Source organism: Bactrocera latifrons, unplaced genomic scaffold (genome assembly GCF_001853355.1).
Source record: "Bactrocera latifrons isolate USDA-ARS-PBARC rearing strain unplaced genomic scaffold, ASM185335v1 scaffold_296, whole genome shotgun sequence".
NCBI classification, from domain to species: Eukaryota; Metazoa; Arthropoda; class Insecta; order Diptera; family Tephritidae; genus Bactrocera; species Bactrocera latifrons.
Window position 1 is genome coordinate 85,886 of NW_017536585.1, and position 17,275 is coordinate 103,160.

At 36.2% G+C, this 17,275-nt stretch overlaps 1 protein-coding gene across 1 annotated transcript in view; it reads left to right on the forward strand.

Annotated features, from left to right (window-relative positions):
- Nucleotides 1–17,275, forward strand: part of LOC108970299 (4-aminobutyrate aminotransferase, mitochondrial) — a 63,759-nt gene that overhangs the window by 5,426 nt on the left and 41,058 nt on the right. The window contains exon 3 of the mRNA XM_018935614.1: nucleotides 1,119–1,290. Coding sequence (XP_018791159.1) covers nucleotides 1,119–1,290 — 172 coding nt within the window. The remainder of the gene's footprint in view (nucleotides 1–1,118; nucleotides 1,291–17,275) is intronic.

Below are 17,275 nucleotides of genomic sequence, written 5' to 3' on the forward strand. Positions count from 1 at the left end.
GAGTATAAAATGTTCGGTGACACCCGAACTTAGCCCTTCCTTACTTGTTTTATTAAAATATTCATATATATTGCCTTTCAATTTTTTCACTAAAAAATCTAAATGTCTAACCATTTTAGAATCATACAAGTAACAAAAGAATCATATAATCGCCAACAGCTGAGATCACCTGATCGAAATAGTTGAGTTTTCGGCACAGAGATAAAAGTACTTAAAATTAGTGAATGTTTCTACAATGGATAAACAAATTTATCTGAACATTTTAACAAAAAAATTTTAATTTGAAATGTGCTTAAATCGGCAGTTAATAGCAGCCACTTCTATTTACAACAGGATAACGACTGAAAACACACGTCTTATTTTGTTCGTGAACGGTTGTTATAATAATAATAATAATACATTTATAAAATATCTGGAACTTCTTGGAAAACAGTATTCGAAAACATCGAATTTCATCAAAATAAGGCGAAAAAACTGAATCATCGACTTAGTGGAAGCCAGCGTCGACGTCTAGGGTCAACAATAGCAACAAAATGTAGGCCAAAAACCACTAAAACAATTGTAATTACTGAATTAATCATTGATGTATGTAAACTTTTTTGATATGAATTAAGCGCATTTTAAGCTTTAGCATTAATTTTTTTATGTAAAAAAATATTTTGACATTCTAAATTTAATGTTAAATATTCATATTTTAAAATGGATAGAAAAAACTACAAAATTAATTCATTTTAAAACAAATAAACGTGTCTTAATTTAATAGAACTAGGTGTATGTAAGCTTTATTGGTCCACTGGTTAACCATATTTTCTTAAAATGAAATAGTTCATAACACAAATAAGTAGGAAGAATATGTTGATAAATCGTTGGAGCCTATTTTGTGACGTACATATATCTAAAATTCTTAGAACAGTTTAAAACAGTGAGTGGAATTTGATATTTCAGAAAAAGAAGTCTCCATAAACCCCAGTTTCGAAACCAAGAAAAATAGGGTATAGGGGTTATAAATGTCTTTAAAAGATCTGACCTATTAATATCAGATACACAAACAATATATTTTAATGAGATAAATATTTCTACATTATTCAACAAAATATCGTTATGCTGTTTATCTTCAGAATGCCGAAACCGTTCAACTTTTCGCTGACTTTGAAAAATCTATTGGAAACTATCTGGTTGATGTCGATGGCAATGCTTTGCTCGATGTCTATACACAAATTTCTTCAATGCCATTGGGTTACAATCATCCCCGACTCTTGAATGTCTTCCAAAATGATAAAAATTTAAAAAGTGAGTATCAAACGCTATTATCGATGATGTTTAAGCAAGTTGAATAAAGTTCTGCTAAGTAAATCATGATAAGCGGACAGCTGCCTCCACTTATCCCGGAATAGTTTTTGATAATGCATTCATAACTTTAAAATTATGCTTATTTTATTTTTTGATTATTTATTGCTATCAGTGAATGGAAATGAGTGTGTTTTTAAGTTATAACACATCAACAAAAAACAAATAGGGAAGGGCTAAGTACGGGTAGACTAAGGTTTATTGCCGAGGTAATACTTTCAGATACATAAGGCTTGTTCGTGATATGGGGTCTAGGGTGAGTTTTCATCAGATTTTTTTCATTCTGTGCACAAAAATGCTCCGTTATTAGTTATTAAAATAACTCGCATATTGGCCGATATATGCAGTATAAAGTCACGCGGAAGTTCGAAAATATTTATATTAGGTACTATATATGGCGGTTAAGGGAAGTATTGTTCAGATTCAAACTATTTTAAATACACAGAGATGCTATTATCAGGAAAGTTTTGTTTCGTTAAATACATTGCTTCTTTATTTGTATATAGGAAAGTGAAGATATCAAAAGGAATCTAAAATTGTGTTATAGTATAAGAAATAGGCGTGGTTGTAGCCTGATTTCAACCATTTTCGCACTGTGATATAGGAATGTTACATATTTAATTTGACTTAAACCAGTTGAGAGGTTAACGAGATCTAGGATTTAACAAATATGGATGGTGCTACGGCCATTACCAAACTTTGAGCGCGGTTCCTGTAAAGCTGTCTCAAACCATCTCGGAGGTAAAAGTTACCTTGTCCTAGTTACTGACAGTAGAGGTTTTCATAGAACTTGTGTTGAGCGAATTTAGTTATTTTAGCTTGAATGGTTTAGGAGATATGTACGTGCATTAAACCTATCAGCGGCGGTCCCACCAGTGCCCCTTACTACTGCGATTCCCTGTGCTAATTTACAGTTTTATATCAAATTTTAGTCGAGTTAGTGATTAGTTGTGGCACTTTTTGCTTTTCGCTTAATCACGATTTATGGGCGTGGAGGGATTCGATTAAGCCCATCTATAAACTCGACTTTTGTTTTATGCCAAGGCATCCGGTTACTAAGTTTTATTTTACTCAAGTCATCGATTGCAATGGTGTACTTAATCTCATGTCGTTTGGTAATATAAATCTTGTACATATACAATACACGTATAGATATTAAATTACTTAAGATTAGAGATGGGTTTAGACCTGGGTATTTACCCATTTATACCCATTTTCATACCCGGGTATTTATCTAATTTCGAGTAAATAATAAGATATACTGGTTTTTACGTAAAATAACAGAAATGAGAACATTTTCAAATTTACTATGAACATAAGTACCAACCATTCTTAATAAGAACCGCTAAGCAGGGTACTTATGTGAATTCAATGAGTGGGAGCTACGGCAACAATAACCTGATTCAAGTGCATAAAAAGAATTTTTTTCGTCTTAAATATTTGTTCCCAGCGATTAGTAAGTGAAATAAAAGTGCGCGTGCTAATTATTTTATTTTAAATGATGGGAAGACCGAAAAATTAAACTGTTTGGAAACAATTTCATAGAAGCGATAGTATCAATGAAGTTTCATGCTCACATTGCGAACAGCGGTACACATTTGCGAATGTAAATAAAATGTCTAACCATTTAATAACGTGCATCAAGTGTCCAAATATTAATAAAACAACGAGTTCAAGATATGCTTGCATCCAAAGTGGCAAAAACCAAGATACAGACAGACAGTTATTCTCCGCCTTCATCCGATTTAAAAAAGCATCTTCTTTGAATTTAGCACAATACAACTTACCTAAGGCTATATTTGTAACCGGCGCTCCTTTGGTAATGGTGAAGCACCCATTGTGGAAGGACTTTTTTAAGGACCTTAATCCATATTTCAAGACTTCAACTAGAAAAGCGATTTCCAGCATATATCTGGTTAAAATTTATAATGAGATGATGGACATCACTCTGCAACTAAACGCAGCAAATTTTTTAAATATTCAATGTGATGAATGGAGTAGCATTCGTAATGAAGGTGTTGTAAACTTTCTCATATCATAGCCAGAAACTGTATTTGTGAAAAGTCTGTCAACACAGGCCAATTGGCATACAGCTCAGTACTTATCACAGGAATTTATTAAATTCATGATGGAATACGGTGAACAAAAATTGTTTGTGTTAATTGGTGACAATTCTGAAAATATGCAAAAGGCGTTCAAAATAGTAAAAGAAGCCTACTCGAATGTTGTACCTATGGGTTGTGTAGCGCATAGCCTTCATTTAGTTTATCAGGATTTTTTAAAATGCGCTACCTTACAGAAGCCTTACTCAAATATTGTAAATATAATCAAAACAATTAAAAACAACCAAGTTCTAACACCAACTTTAGCTAAAATTGTGAAAGAAAAAGAATCGGTAAACAATTAAAACTGCCAGCCAAAACAAGGTGGGGAAGTTTCTTCTATTCAATGCTGAGTGTAATAAAAACTAAAGCATCCCTYYAGACYTTAGCAGTTCATGAAGAAATTAATCTACAAGCCGATATTAAATCACAGTTACTTAGCGAAATATTTTGGGAGCAATTAAATTTAAGCTACACTTTGATCTTAGCCATAAGACCGAGAAGCTCAGTTTCCGACAAGTGCTCGCTCTGAGAAGTCGTGTTTCGCTCTTTACGTATTGTTGACATTCTGCGCATCGTACATTTTCGGATACGTACACGTGTTTACATTTTCAATCTTCTTTAAATTCTTTCAATCCATAAGTGTATTGCAGATAAGTGCATCAAGTGTGAAGATTTGTATAATATGGCCCCCGGGCCGCCCAACCTTGGGGATAACAGGTTTGCATTGCTTGCCCCTAGATCCCAGCCAAAAAGAAAGAAACCCACCTACTCCCCCCTCAACTTTCCTGACCTGCCGCAGTCCAAGAAAGAAAACCCGAAATGTATTCTCATTAATGCAACGGACCCAAACAAGCCAATTTCGAAGTATTCTTGCTTCGCTGTCCACAAAGCCTTAGAAGTTATTAGCAAAGAAATCGTCTCAATTTCTGAGTTGGGTGCTCGTAATCTTCTGCTGCTGGTAAAAAATAACTAAATTGCCCAAAAGTTCATTTCAACCAAAAAACTTCCTGGTGTGTGTGAAATTGAAGCGAAATACCATGACAACCACAATAACGTGAAAGGTATAATTTTTGCTTCCTGTCTCAACAATGTCAGCGAGAAAAAGATAATAGAAAACATGAGAAGACAAGGTGTAGTCGATGTTTACAAATTTACTAGGCGGACGGAGGGAGTACCACTACCCCAACCCCCGGGTGTAGTTTCACTTACCTTTGATCTTTTTGAGTTACCTGAAAAGGTAGAAGTATCWTGGAGAAGTGCAAAAGTAAAACCCTATTACCCCAACCCAATGCGATGCAAATCTTGCCAAATGCTTGGGCATACCGCGAAACGATGCAATAAACCTCCCGTGTGTGCTTCTTGCAGTCTTCCTATTCATTCTTTACCTTGCACACTTTGTGCAAACTGCTCAGGAGATCACCCATCCTCTGCCAACACTTGCCCAAAATATGTGCAAACGAAGRAKAYACTAAAAATAAAATGTCAAAATAAATGCTCCATGAGAGAAGCAATTAAACTCTACAAAGCACAATCAYCATCAATATTGAACACTTCTTTCGCCGTAGTTGCTAGAGAAGCACAGCTGTCAAATAGTAACGTTAAGCCAACCTCCAATTCTCTTGATATACCTACACATTCTTTAGTCAAAAAATCACCCATTACGACTTCACGCGATCTTTCTTCCAACAACTCACCACCGGAAAACTCACTTCAAAACATCCACAGTCTTTCACACACACACAACTAAACCTCGAATGAACTCTCGCCAAAATTATCGCTCAATGCAACTCCTATCAATATAACGCAGGTTCACCTGCATTCTCAACAGAGACAACTGATACCTCCGTTATCAATCACTGTCTCACGCAAAATAATTTAGATGACAAAGCCATCAACGATGCTCTGATCATGTCAGTAGACGATCACTAATTATCCACCACTCTCAACATAGCATATAAACACCTCCTTAGCAACCTTCTCTAGCAACAATGTTTAATATCCTACACGGATACTACAACAACTTTCACGTATTGGATACACTAATTAAAGAATACGCTCCAAGTTTTATTTCCCTTCAGGAAACTAACCTTGCCGCGGGCAAGTCTGCGGCGGCGTCTAATCAATACCAAAGTTACTTTTACAACTTGCCTCAAAATCTAACTAGCATCGCCATTTTAATAAAGAAGTCCATACCACACAAACAAATCCCTGTATCTTCAAATATAGCCACAATAGCAATAGAAAAATCATTATCCTTCCAATTTTCAATTATTTCACTTTACATACTTCACAAAATTTTTCTTGCAGCGACCTAATAATTATTTTACGGACGATATCCACCCCGTTTATAATCGTAGGCGATTTAATGCGTGGAGCCCTCTTTGGGGCCCTGCCACCACAAATATCAGGGGTTCTATGATTGAAGACTTAGTCTTCCCTGAAAACCTTATTATACTGAATGATAACAAACCAACACACTTTTCCACACACAAAACATTCAACACCGTAGACCTTACAATCTGTTCCTCTAACATTGCACCTAAATTGACGACAAACACCCTTTCCCATCTGCATAGCAGTGATCATTTACCCTATCCTTACATCCCTTTCCACTCTTTTCACTTCTAAAAGCCCACAWAAGCCAAGGTTTATTATAGGAAAAGCTAACTGGGACATGTTTGGAACGACTGCTTCCAGACTTTGCGCGGACCGTCCTTGCACTCCCAATATCAGCAGGGAAGTTGCCACAATTACAAAAGTCATTCGCATATCAGCCCATCTGTCTATTCCACAAMCCAATCCCAAAGTTCATAAAAAGATCGCGCCCCACTGGTCCTCTGAACTATCCCAATTACGAAACGAAAAAAGATTTCTTTGGACGGAATATAAGCGAACAAGGTCAAATTCAAATTTAACAATAATTCAATAATAACACTTACCCCCATGTATGAAGACAAGATTGTTAATGCTATATAACAACATCTTAAGCCAAGGTACGTTTGATCAGGCTTGGAAGCACGCAGTCGCTGTACCCATTCCAAAATCTGGCAACCCCACTACAGAAACTTCAGGCTTTAGGCCTATTTCTTTACTGAATTGCCTGGGAAAATTACTCGAAAAAATTATAGTCAGACGTATTTCGTGACATGCCTTAACCAAAAATTCCATGAGCCCTCAGCAAATGGCTTACAAGGACGGGCAAAGCACCATTGATGCTTTGCTGTTTTTTGAAAATCATGCATCTTCAGCCTTAGCAAACAGGAACCACCTCTCTGCACTTAGCATTGACTTCGAAAAGGCTTTCGATCGGGTTGGAGTCCACGTTGTACTACGGTAACTCGAAAAATGGGGCATTGAGTGCCATATTCTAAGACTCTGTCTGTAAAGTCAACAACACATTGTCAGACCTGTTTACTCTCCATAACGGAATACCCCAGGGGTCTCCCCTCTCTGTATTCATTTTTATCGCTGCTTTTAATGAAGTGAGCCATATAATTAATAAATATATAAATATTGATCATATTTGCTATGCTGATGATGTGTTGATTTTCATGATTTAAATGTTGTTAAACGAGACTTGATTACTTTACAATTATTTACAATAACAGCCCTATCTCAAACATTATTAATCTTAAGTTCTTAGGTGTAATTTTCGATAAGAAACTTACCTTTAAGGAACATTGTTTGTATTTAAGAAAGCAACTGGCTCCCCGACTGCGTATTATCAAACATTTATCATCTAAACATTGTTTAATCAACTCTGCAACTCTAATAAATGTAACGAGGGCGCTTGTRTTRTCGAAGATAGATTACGGCCTTCCTATCTATGGTAATTGCGCGAAAATCCACATCAAAAACTGTACTCTCCGTACCACATGGCAGTAAGCAGAAGCATTCGCGCATTTCCAAAATCGCCCACCAAATTCGTCCTAGTGGAAGCCGGCTTACCCACAATCGAAGAGAGATTCGAACTGAACCTAATGAAACTTATACCTAAGCTTTTTACATGTTACAACAGTACTCTTTACGAAACAGTAAGATCGGATCTCCAAAGGGAAATTAACCCTGGCCGCAAATCGACAATTTCACTGTGTATAGAACTCGCCAGAAAACTTGGAATCACCGTGCCATCACTGCGGCAGAGAGAAGTATTTCCTACCAGGCAGATAAAATATACATCGTTCATTTTAAGCTTGGAGAAATTCAACAAAAGTCACACCAACCCCGCCATTTATCAACAACTCTTTACTGAGTCTACAACTTCTCTTCTCCCTGAAGGACTTTAATCTTCACGGACGGATCCAAAACCGGGACAAGTACATCATTCGCAGTTGTCGACGACAAAGGAGCAACAATTAAAGTTGGAATCCTGCCAAGCTACGCCTCCGTTTACACAGCAGAAGCCGCAGCGATCCTCAACGCTATCATTTTCGCTTCAAATTCCAAATTGAAAGCAATTATTTATACAGATAGCAAATCAACTATATCAGCGGTCTTAAATGTTATGAATAAATCTAACATCATTTATTGCATCCGGAGCAAATTAGCTGAAAACAGCGCCAACATAAAACTAAAGTGGATTCCATGCCATGCCGGCATACGCGGGAATGAACTGGCAGATAAACGCGCTAAACTAGCGGCTAGTGAAACGCTCGTTACGTTTGACTTTCTTGAGAATAAAGACTTATATAAGATGGCACACCAACACCAGCTTAAATCGCTAATGGACAGTTGGAGACACATCCAGCACCAATACACTTTAAATAACCCAGATAGGAGCAAACCAACCTATCCACCAAACTGTCGATGTAACGATGTTAAATCATTTGTCCGCCTACGTTCAAAGCACACAATAGCCACACATTCGTACTTCTTCAATCGGTCCAGTCCGCCTTACTGCCAACATTACCCGGGGGCTTCACTAACAGTMCATCACCTGCTCGACGAATGCCACCATTTCACAGTAATCAGGAGGACTATCTTCGATAACCAAACACCTACAACACTTTTGAGAACTACGTCTCTCGAGAACGTTACAAATATATCAAAATATCTGGATAAATGCGGTCTAAAACATTTAATATGACATCCTACCTAGCTTAGATAAGAACTTTATTTTTGTTTTACTTAAGCATGTATATATATTTTATGAAGATTTTAAATATATAAAGCGTGGACAATAGAACTTAATTTTAGTCACCTAGCCTTAGATCCACCAGCGAGCCGAACGTCCTGGCAGCCAGTGCCGAAAAAACTGAGCTATGAACCATATTCAACACACGATTTAAAAAAAACGGTAAAACCGATACATTTAGCTACGAATTGGCTAGATCCTAAGGCACAAGGAAGTGATCTAGATCCGTCTGAGGAGGTAGATGCATTGGAGTTCATTCACACTATGTCACAGGCGCTAAACATAAATGTAATGGCAGATTTTGCCAACTAAAAAATGAAATTCCATTAATTTATTTAAATTTTTCTTTGTTCTGATTTATACCCACATTTTGGGTAAATACCCAAGCGCTTGGGTAAATACCTTGGTATTTACATTTAAATACCCAATTTACCTTTTGGGTATTTACAATTCTCCCAACACTACTTAAGATAGATTTAAACACAGTATAAAAGGACAAGAAAAACCAAATAAAAAAATTGTGAGCCCAATGAAGATCTATTTTTCTATTTTCCTCTCGCCAGCGATAAGAGTTTAAACATTTGGCCCTTTAAGAATGAATAAAGAGCTTGGCAAAAATAAGCGCTGTCATTAATATATATGCGGGCAATATAAATAAGATCTTTACAGACATTATATACAAATTGATCCTTCGAATCCTACAAAAGGAAGTGACCAAAATAAATATGCTATAAATGCAAGCCGGAATAACAAAGACTATCAGCATTAAAAAAATCTATATAGTATATCTGTATTAGAGTCAGTCGATATTTTTTCTATAAAATCATATATGCGGGAAATGTTTTACAAATCATTCTGAATAACTTTGCTTAAGGGGTTACATAGATTAATGGGTTTCAAACCATTTTTTGCATAACGCTTAATTAAACGCCAAAATATCAAGAAATCCCAAAACAAAAAAAAAATAAATTGGATAATGATGATGAATGAAAGAATTTCTTGTAGAAGCATTGTATGAAACAAGTAATATCTATTCAAGTAATATCTATTCAAGTAATATCTATTCAAGTAATATCTATTTAAGAAGTCATTACGAAAGACTTAATGAAGGATCAAATAGGTCTATACTACAGGAATCTAAGCTACAGAAAATTAAAATTTAAAAATTGGTTATTCTAAACGAATATAAGAATTTGGATGGTACTGCAGAAAGAGCAAAAAAAGCGGTGATGTTTAAAGATGGTAATGAAAAAATAACTTAGGAATTTTCTCGCCCGGCTTCACATTTTGAAGAAATGTGGTGAAACTGGTTTTAAAATTGAAGTGCTCAAAGATGAGGACGATGAGATGAAACATATGAGCGAAAAGAGGAAGATTAAAAACCAAATCTAACTGGGGAAAAAGAAGATTATGCAGATGAGGGCGAGCAGTTAACATTCATGCCAAAATAAAAAATGTCGCGTCTATATTAGCAAGTAAGATCAGGCCTTCCAAAACTCTCAATACAAAAACTGATAAATTGATGACTACGAGCATATATCTGTCCGTGTCCATTGCCCCAAAGGATTATCTACCAATTGCATTAGCCGGCTGCTTATGTTGTCCTAGATATAACACAGGACTTTAATCGACCTGCTGAAGAGCCAACTGACGATGTGAAATTTAAAGTCTCGTAGTATAACAGCAGAAGATGATTTGGATGATTCTGGTACCCTAATAAAAACAAAGCGTTCCCGCCCTGTTGCTGACGTAAAGTAAAAAAAGCATCGATATTAGGAACTGAGAAGAACTAAATTTAAGAAAGTTAAATTTGTTAAACATGCATATATACATTCATATATCATTTTTGCTAAAAATAATTATATACCGAAAGCTTAAGAGGGAAGCGGGAAGCATTTGAAGACAAAAAACGAGAGAGGCCGAAGTACGTGAAGATGCGGCGACTAACAGAGGGTTTCAAGACGCGAGCATATTCTTGTAGAACTCCCAGAGGTCATCTAGTGACTGATGGCCAGAATATATTCAAATTATGGAAGGAACACTCTCCAGCCTGCTGAATGACAGTGAAAGCATAACACCAGGAGATGGTGAACCCGATTGTCCAATCGATGACGATGGAGCAGACGTTCCATTGCCGTATCATGAATATAAGAAGCAAGTACCCATCTGAGGAACAACAAAGCGGCTGTGCCGATGGATTGCCGGCCAAGTTATTCAAACGCGGAGAACTGATAAGGAGCATGTATCAGCTTCTTTGTAGAATATGGTCGGACGAAAGGATGCCCGCCGATTATAATTTAAGTGCACCAATTACTTTGGGATAAGCCTCCTCAATATCGCATACAAGTTTCTATCAAGCCTATTATGTGAAAGATTAAGGACCTCCTTATCAGTGTAGCTTTAGGCCTGGAAAACCAAAATTGACCAGATATTCACCATGAATCAAATCTTGAAAAAGACCCATGAAAAGATGATCAACATACTACATCTTCGTCGATTTCAAAGCTGTTTTTGACAGCACGAAAAGGAACTGACTTTATGCCGCGATGTCTGAATTTGCATCCCCAAAAATAATATTTCTTACACAGTTTACACCACTGACGTTGAGCAATATCAAAAGCTGTCAGGATCGAGAAGGACTTCTCCGAGCCGTTCGATACCAAACAAGATTTCAGACAAAACACCTCTCTTTCGTGTGAATTCTTTAATCTAAACTAGGAAAAATAATTCCAACTGTGGAACTAAATAGAGAAGGTACCATCTGCTTCAAGAGTGTGTAGCTGCTGGCCGCAACAACCGCGCCGTTAGTTTTGCTTCATCCAGAATGGATAAGGAAGCGAAGCAAATGGGTCTGGTAGTGCACGAGATCAAGTCGAAATATCTCTTGTAATCTAAAAAGTCATCGCGCTCGCGATTTGGCTCTCACGTCACTATTGACGGTCTTAAATTCGGAGTCGAATATAATTTCGACTATCTTAGAATCAGTGTTAACAGCAACGACATTAACAGCCTCGAAATTCAACGCAGAATAACTCTTGTCAATAGATGCTACTTCGGACTGAGTAGGCATTTGAAACCCAAAGTCTAGAAGTATCATTACGAGTTTTCAAGAGAAAGGTTCTGCGGAAGATTTATGGTGCTTTGGGCATTGGTCACCTCGAATATCGCACTAGATTGAACGATGAGCTGTACAGGATATACGACAACACTGACATAGTTCAGCGAATTAAAAGGCACAGTCTACGCTGGACGAAAACACTCCAAAGTAATAAACTCTGAAAGTATTCGACGCAGTACCCTCATGGGGAAGCAGAGGAAGATCTCGACTCCGTTAGAAACACCAGATAAAGAAGAAAAGTCTGAAAAGTCTGAAAAGTCTTTTCGAATTTCTAATCATAATTCAAAATGGTGGATGCATCAAAACTTCCTAGCCAAGCTCTTCCAGTTTTCCCGAGTCTAGCGTTGTTCTGATGGAAGTCGAAGCCCTTTCTGTTGATCAGTTCTGGCCATTTTTGTTTTTTATTGCTTGCTTCAATCTCATCGGTTGTTGAGAGTAAAATGTAGAATCAATCGTTCAACCAGGCTGGAACAGCTCATAGTAGATGATTCCTTTCCAATCCTACCAAATTTTCAGCATAACCTTTCGAGGCGTCAATCCTGCCTTTGGGACCATTTGTTGAGCTTCACCAAGGTTGGACCATGATCTTTTTCGCACTTTATTGTCGTATTTGATCGCCTCTTGTTACCATTCGCTTCAGAAATGGTTCGATTTCCTACAACTGCACTCGGTTGCAAAGAATCGCAGATGTTAATTTGGTTCATTAAATTCATTTTCACAGTCAATTCATGTGGTACCCAAACATCGAACTTCTTTTTGTAGCCAACCTTTTTTAAATGGTTCAGAACCGTTTGATGACGAATGTTAAGTTCTTTAGCGATGTCATGGCTACTTCTGTGACAGTCCTGGTCAATCTTTTCCATAATTTTATCTTCGCTCTTCGTGTACACTCTCAGCTACGACTCCAGTATTTTCTCCACTATGTGCTGGTCTTGGTCTATACGATCGAATATATTTTTCAATATGGGTAATGGAGTTGGGACTCATGTGTGTCTGTTAAAAATAGGCTATTAAAAACAGTTCCTCTACTTGGATCCCCCGTTACTGTTATCAAAAAAGGATTCTCTCCTAATTTCAATTACATATCTCACAGCTTAACCGATATTTTCGGTAGGAAGTAGTAGTAGTACTGTAGCAATACGTTGCAAAATATTAAAAATACGGTTATACCCGAACTTTGCCCTTCTTCATTAAATTTTTTTCTTTCTTTTAGTTGTTTGGATATGTACATTAAACTTAAGAGCGAGATGGCCACGCCCACTTTTAAAATTTTTTTCCTACATTTCCATAAAGGTTTTTGGTTAATGGCGTTTTGTGAGTATGGTAATGGTCCGATTACGTTCGATCCATCTACAAACTCATAATTTTATTTTAACTAAGGAACCCGCGTACTAAATTTCTTCAAGATATCTCAATTACACCTTGCACGGACGAACAGACAGACAGTCACCCGGATTTCAACTTTTCTCATCATCCTGATCATTTAATAATCTTAATCTACGTACAATCATCAGGTGAACAAAACTATTATACTCGGTGCACAGCGGTAGGAGCTTCGTTGAGTTTCTAAAGACTTGTCTAAAAGTTTATTCCGATATATTATATTATAATCCTATTGATACATTTTCACACTGTTGGAAGGATTATCCTAAAGAAATATTTGGGCAAATTCGGTTGATTTTACTTTAATGGCTTACGAGATATGTATATTAAATATAATAAATTCGCTATCATTCGATAACACCTACATATCTGCAATACCAAAATCCTTATGGTGGCTAGAAATCTATGTACTAAGTTTAATCAATTTTTCCCAATTTTTCTTCAAATCAGGCCGCTATGTAATAGTCGCTGTTGATAGTCCTCCATTTTCCATGGTAGTCAAAACATCATTTGCTTTAGGAACGTACGGAATCAGCTGTTTTCGCTTTTTGTCAACAGATATAACATTTTTTTTATTTGAAGATGGAGGACGAAAACCAAGATGCCTTTTATTTCGTGTATATAAAAAAATGGTGTGGTCAATCCTCTTAATTTCTAGGAATAATACAAAACAACTATCCTTCTTCATATTTCTGTTTATTTCTCTCACTGAACATGACCGAACTATTTTTTTTTTTTTTTAATTTCTATTTCCGTCTAAAACAGAAGTAAGCTTTTTAATTGTTTTTAAATATTTTAATTTCTATTCATTTCTGTATTGCAAAACCCAAACGAAATATAAAATCAAAACACAAATTGTTTACTGAAACTTTTCTCTTTTACGGTCATCAAAAATTATTTTGTGGACGTTTCTGATGTTTTCGTCTTTAACAACTCTGTTATTAACTCAATGTAGATTCTATCAAACCTTTCCGCTGGTGGGGGGAAATAAAAGTTTTCACTCAGCTGAGAATTATTCATTCGAATTTTATTTTGATATTTTTCAACTTTGTATACTATTTTGGAAATCTTACGTATCTAAATAAATATATGTATGTATATGTATGTACTGCACACCACATGTGGTTGTTCTTAACTATACAATGCAATGCATGTATGTATGTATGTTATCATATTGTTTATGCTGTAGGTTTATGTTGTTTTCAAGTGCATATGTGATTTTGTAATCAATTGCCAATCATAAGTAAATATGTTTATATTATTGTATATTTTATTTGTTAAGTGCACTCGTATTGCATATAAATGCATACATGTCTTATATAAGTTAACAGAACAAATCTTTATTTTAACATAACAACATTCCTTGCAACAATGTCGCAAAATTAATTGCAACATTGTTAAAGTTGAATAACATACAGACATTTTTTAAAACAAACATCCGCTGCAACTCCTAGACTCGATCGCCATTATTTCTGATCATTGAAAATAAACAATCATCCACTTCAATATATTGTAAATTCCACTGACAACATCCACTAAACTGTGTCGTTAAGAATGCCGACGCCACTGCCGTTGAATCACAACTAACATAGGGTACTTTTAAGATACTATGTTCAGTTACATTTCTTAACTCAATAAAATAAAACTTAACTGGCTAGAAAAACTTACAGTTCGTTGGACAAATCGGTAGATTGCAAGTCTTGTCAGTTAAGCCCGCAGGACACCCTCTACATTTGTGTAAACTGCAGGATCCTTAATAGGAAGCAAACGGGGCAAATCGGAGTTACCCGTGCAAAAAACTTAATTTCATAAAATTTTGTACGCAAAAGCAGTATAGATTAACCCAATTCTAGAATTCTGCGATTCCTATCCAAAGGACACTCCAGGACAAGAGGGTAAAACCAGCTATTGGTTTTCAAAAAAAAAGTAATAATAATAAATAAAAATAATGATCGAAATTATTGATTGATTGATAAAGGCGAATGAGTAATGAACTTGAGGAAGTTACAATACTACAATTAAGTTAACAAAATGGCCAATCCAAACAATTTGATTAGACCTCCAATACTTAATCTTGAAGAAAGTCCCCAACGGAAAAGACAGACAGAGACAGAGACAAGTGACATATTAAAATATTTAATAGAAATATGACCCAACCTGGCGATTTAACAAATGCCATTCGGCAAGTTTTATGAGAATAATTACCAGTTTTGTTGCAACAGACTCAAACTCAAACATTTGATTTTACTAATGTAGTGTGTTAAGGAATTGAAAAAGAGGACCAATGTAATTTAAGAGATTTAGACAAAGTGCCCGATATAGCCGAGTTTGGTTCATAGAAAAAAGTGTAAACAGAAGTTTAAGAACATACGAACACACAGCTGATACGGGAAAGTACTTTGATATTTTGCATACTATTCGCAATAAAATAACTGATAACGCAGACACTGCGTTAAAGTCGCACAACGTTTCTTTAAATTGGAGTGTCATCTCCAAATGCCTTACGCTACACTATGCAGACAAAAGAGACTTGAGTACATTAGAGTACCAAATGACCACCATAGCACAAAGTCTAACCAGTCTGTTAAAGAATTCCATCAGGCCGTCTATAATCATTCATCTTTGATCCTTAATAAGATAGGCTGTATGGAATTAGGCAGGGAGTCAGAATGATACCTTTATTCGCGGATTACCTGGAGACTTTTTACGTCTTCTCGGCATGAAGGAGAATGCTGATTTACCAACTGCATTGCATTTATGTTTGAAGTTAGAGAATCAAGCATACCGTACCAATCATGCGTCAAATAGAGGACAACAATCTAGAAATCAACCCAATAGACCAATGTTCGTACCACGCCAGGTTCCGACTCCTCACCATTCACATTTTCAAGCTAGAACACTCCTTCCTCCCAGAATTAGCACACTGCAAAACTTAACTATGAATCCCAGAAAATCAAATAATTTTTTGAACAACCACAACATAGGCCATATTTTACTAATGTAGGTAACCAAATCGCACATAACCATAACGTCTAACGACCAATATACGAACCATTTCGTCCTATGGTTGCCAAACTACAACCACGACAAGAACCGATGGACATTGACAGAAGTATCCAAACTAAGCAGATTTATTACATGAACTGACCACAATTTCATGTAGGTGAAACCACACATGCCCCTACCGAAATAGCCAAACGACAAAGGAAATGAAATTATACCCAGATTAGATCATCTTACAAGCTGTCAACGAGAATTAAACCGTTTGCTAATACTCGTACCAAAAAATTTGCAAAACCCGATGACAAACTGATCTACACCACTAACGTTAAAGTCGAAATACGCACAAGTACAGACACACCAGAATATACTCAAAATTCTATCAGTACCCCTGGTTTTGAAAGACGTAGCAAACAAATTAAAGAACTTTTAGATAACAACAAAATAAGACCTTCCCAATAACCGTACAATTCACCTGTGTGGAAAAAAATTAGATATGTCAAATACAAAAAAATACAGAATGGTCATTGACTACAGAATATGTGTTACAATAGCGGACAAATACCCTATGCCAGGCATTAACGGAGTACCTGCACAGTTAGGCAACAATGAAATATTTTCTGTGTTAGAACTCAAGAGTGGGTTCCATCATCCTCATGAAGGATGGTGACATAGAAAAAACAGCGTTCTCCGTGAATAACGAAAAGTACGAATTAAGTAGACTCCTCTTTGGGTTGAAAAATGCCCCCTCAATATTCCAACGCACCCTTCATGATATACTCAGGAATTACGTAGGTAATATTTGTTATATTTACATTGACGATATTATAGTCTTTAACCAAGATGAAGAAACTCATTAAAAAATTTTGACCTTGTATTCAAGCTCTAATTGCAACTTATATAAATGCCAACTAGACAAATGCGAGCTTTTCACAATAAAAGTAGAATTTTTACAATTTGTTATTGCAGACAAAAGCATAGAAACACATCCCTCAAAGGTAGAAGTCATAGTCAGCTATCCATGTCTAGAAACCCTTAAAGAACTGAGATCATTCCTTGGACTATCAGRATATTATGGAAGGTTTATAAAGGGCTATGCTGCAATACCTAAACCACTCACGACACTACTTAGGGGAGAAGACGGACGCATATTAAAGAGGGCTTCATCTAGAAAAATATTACATCTAG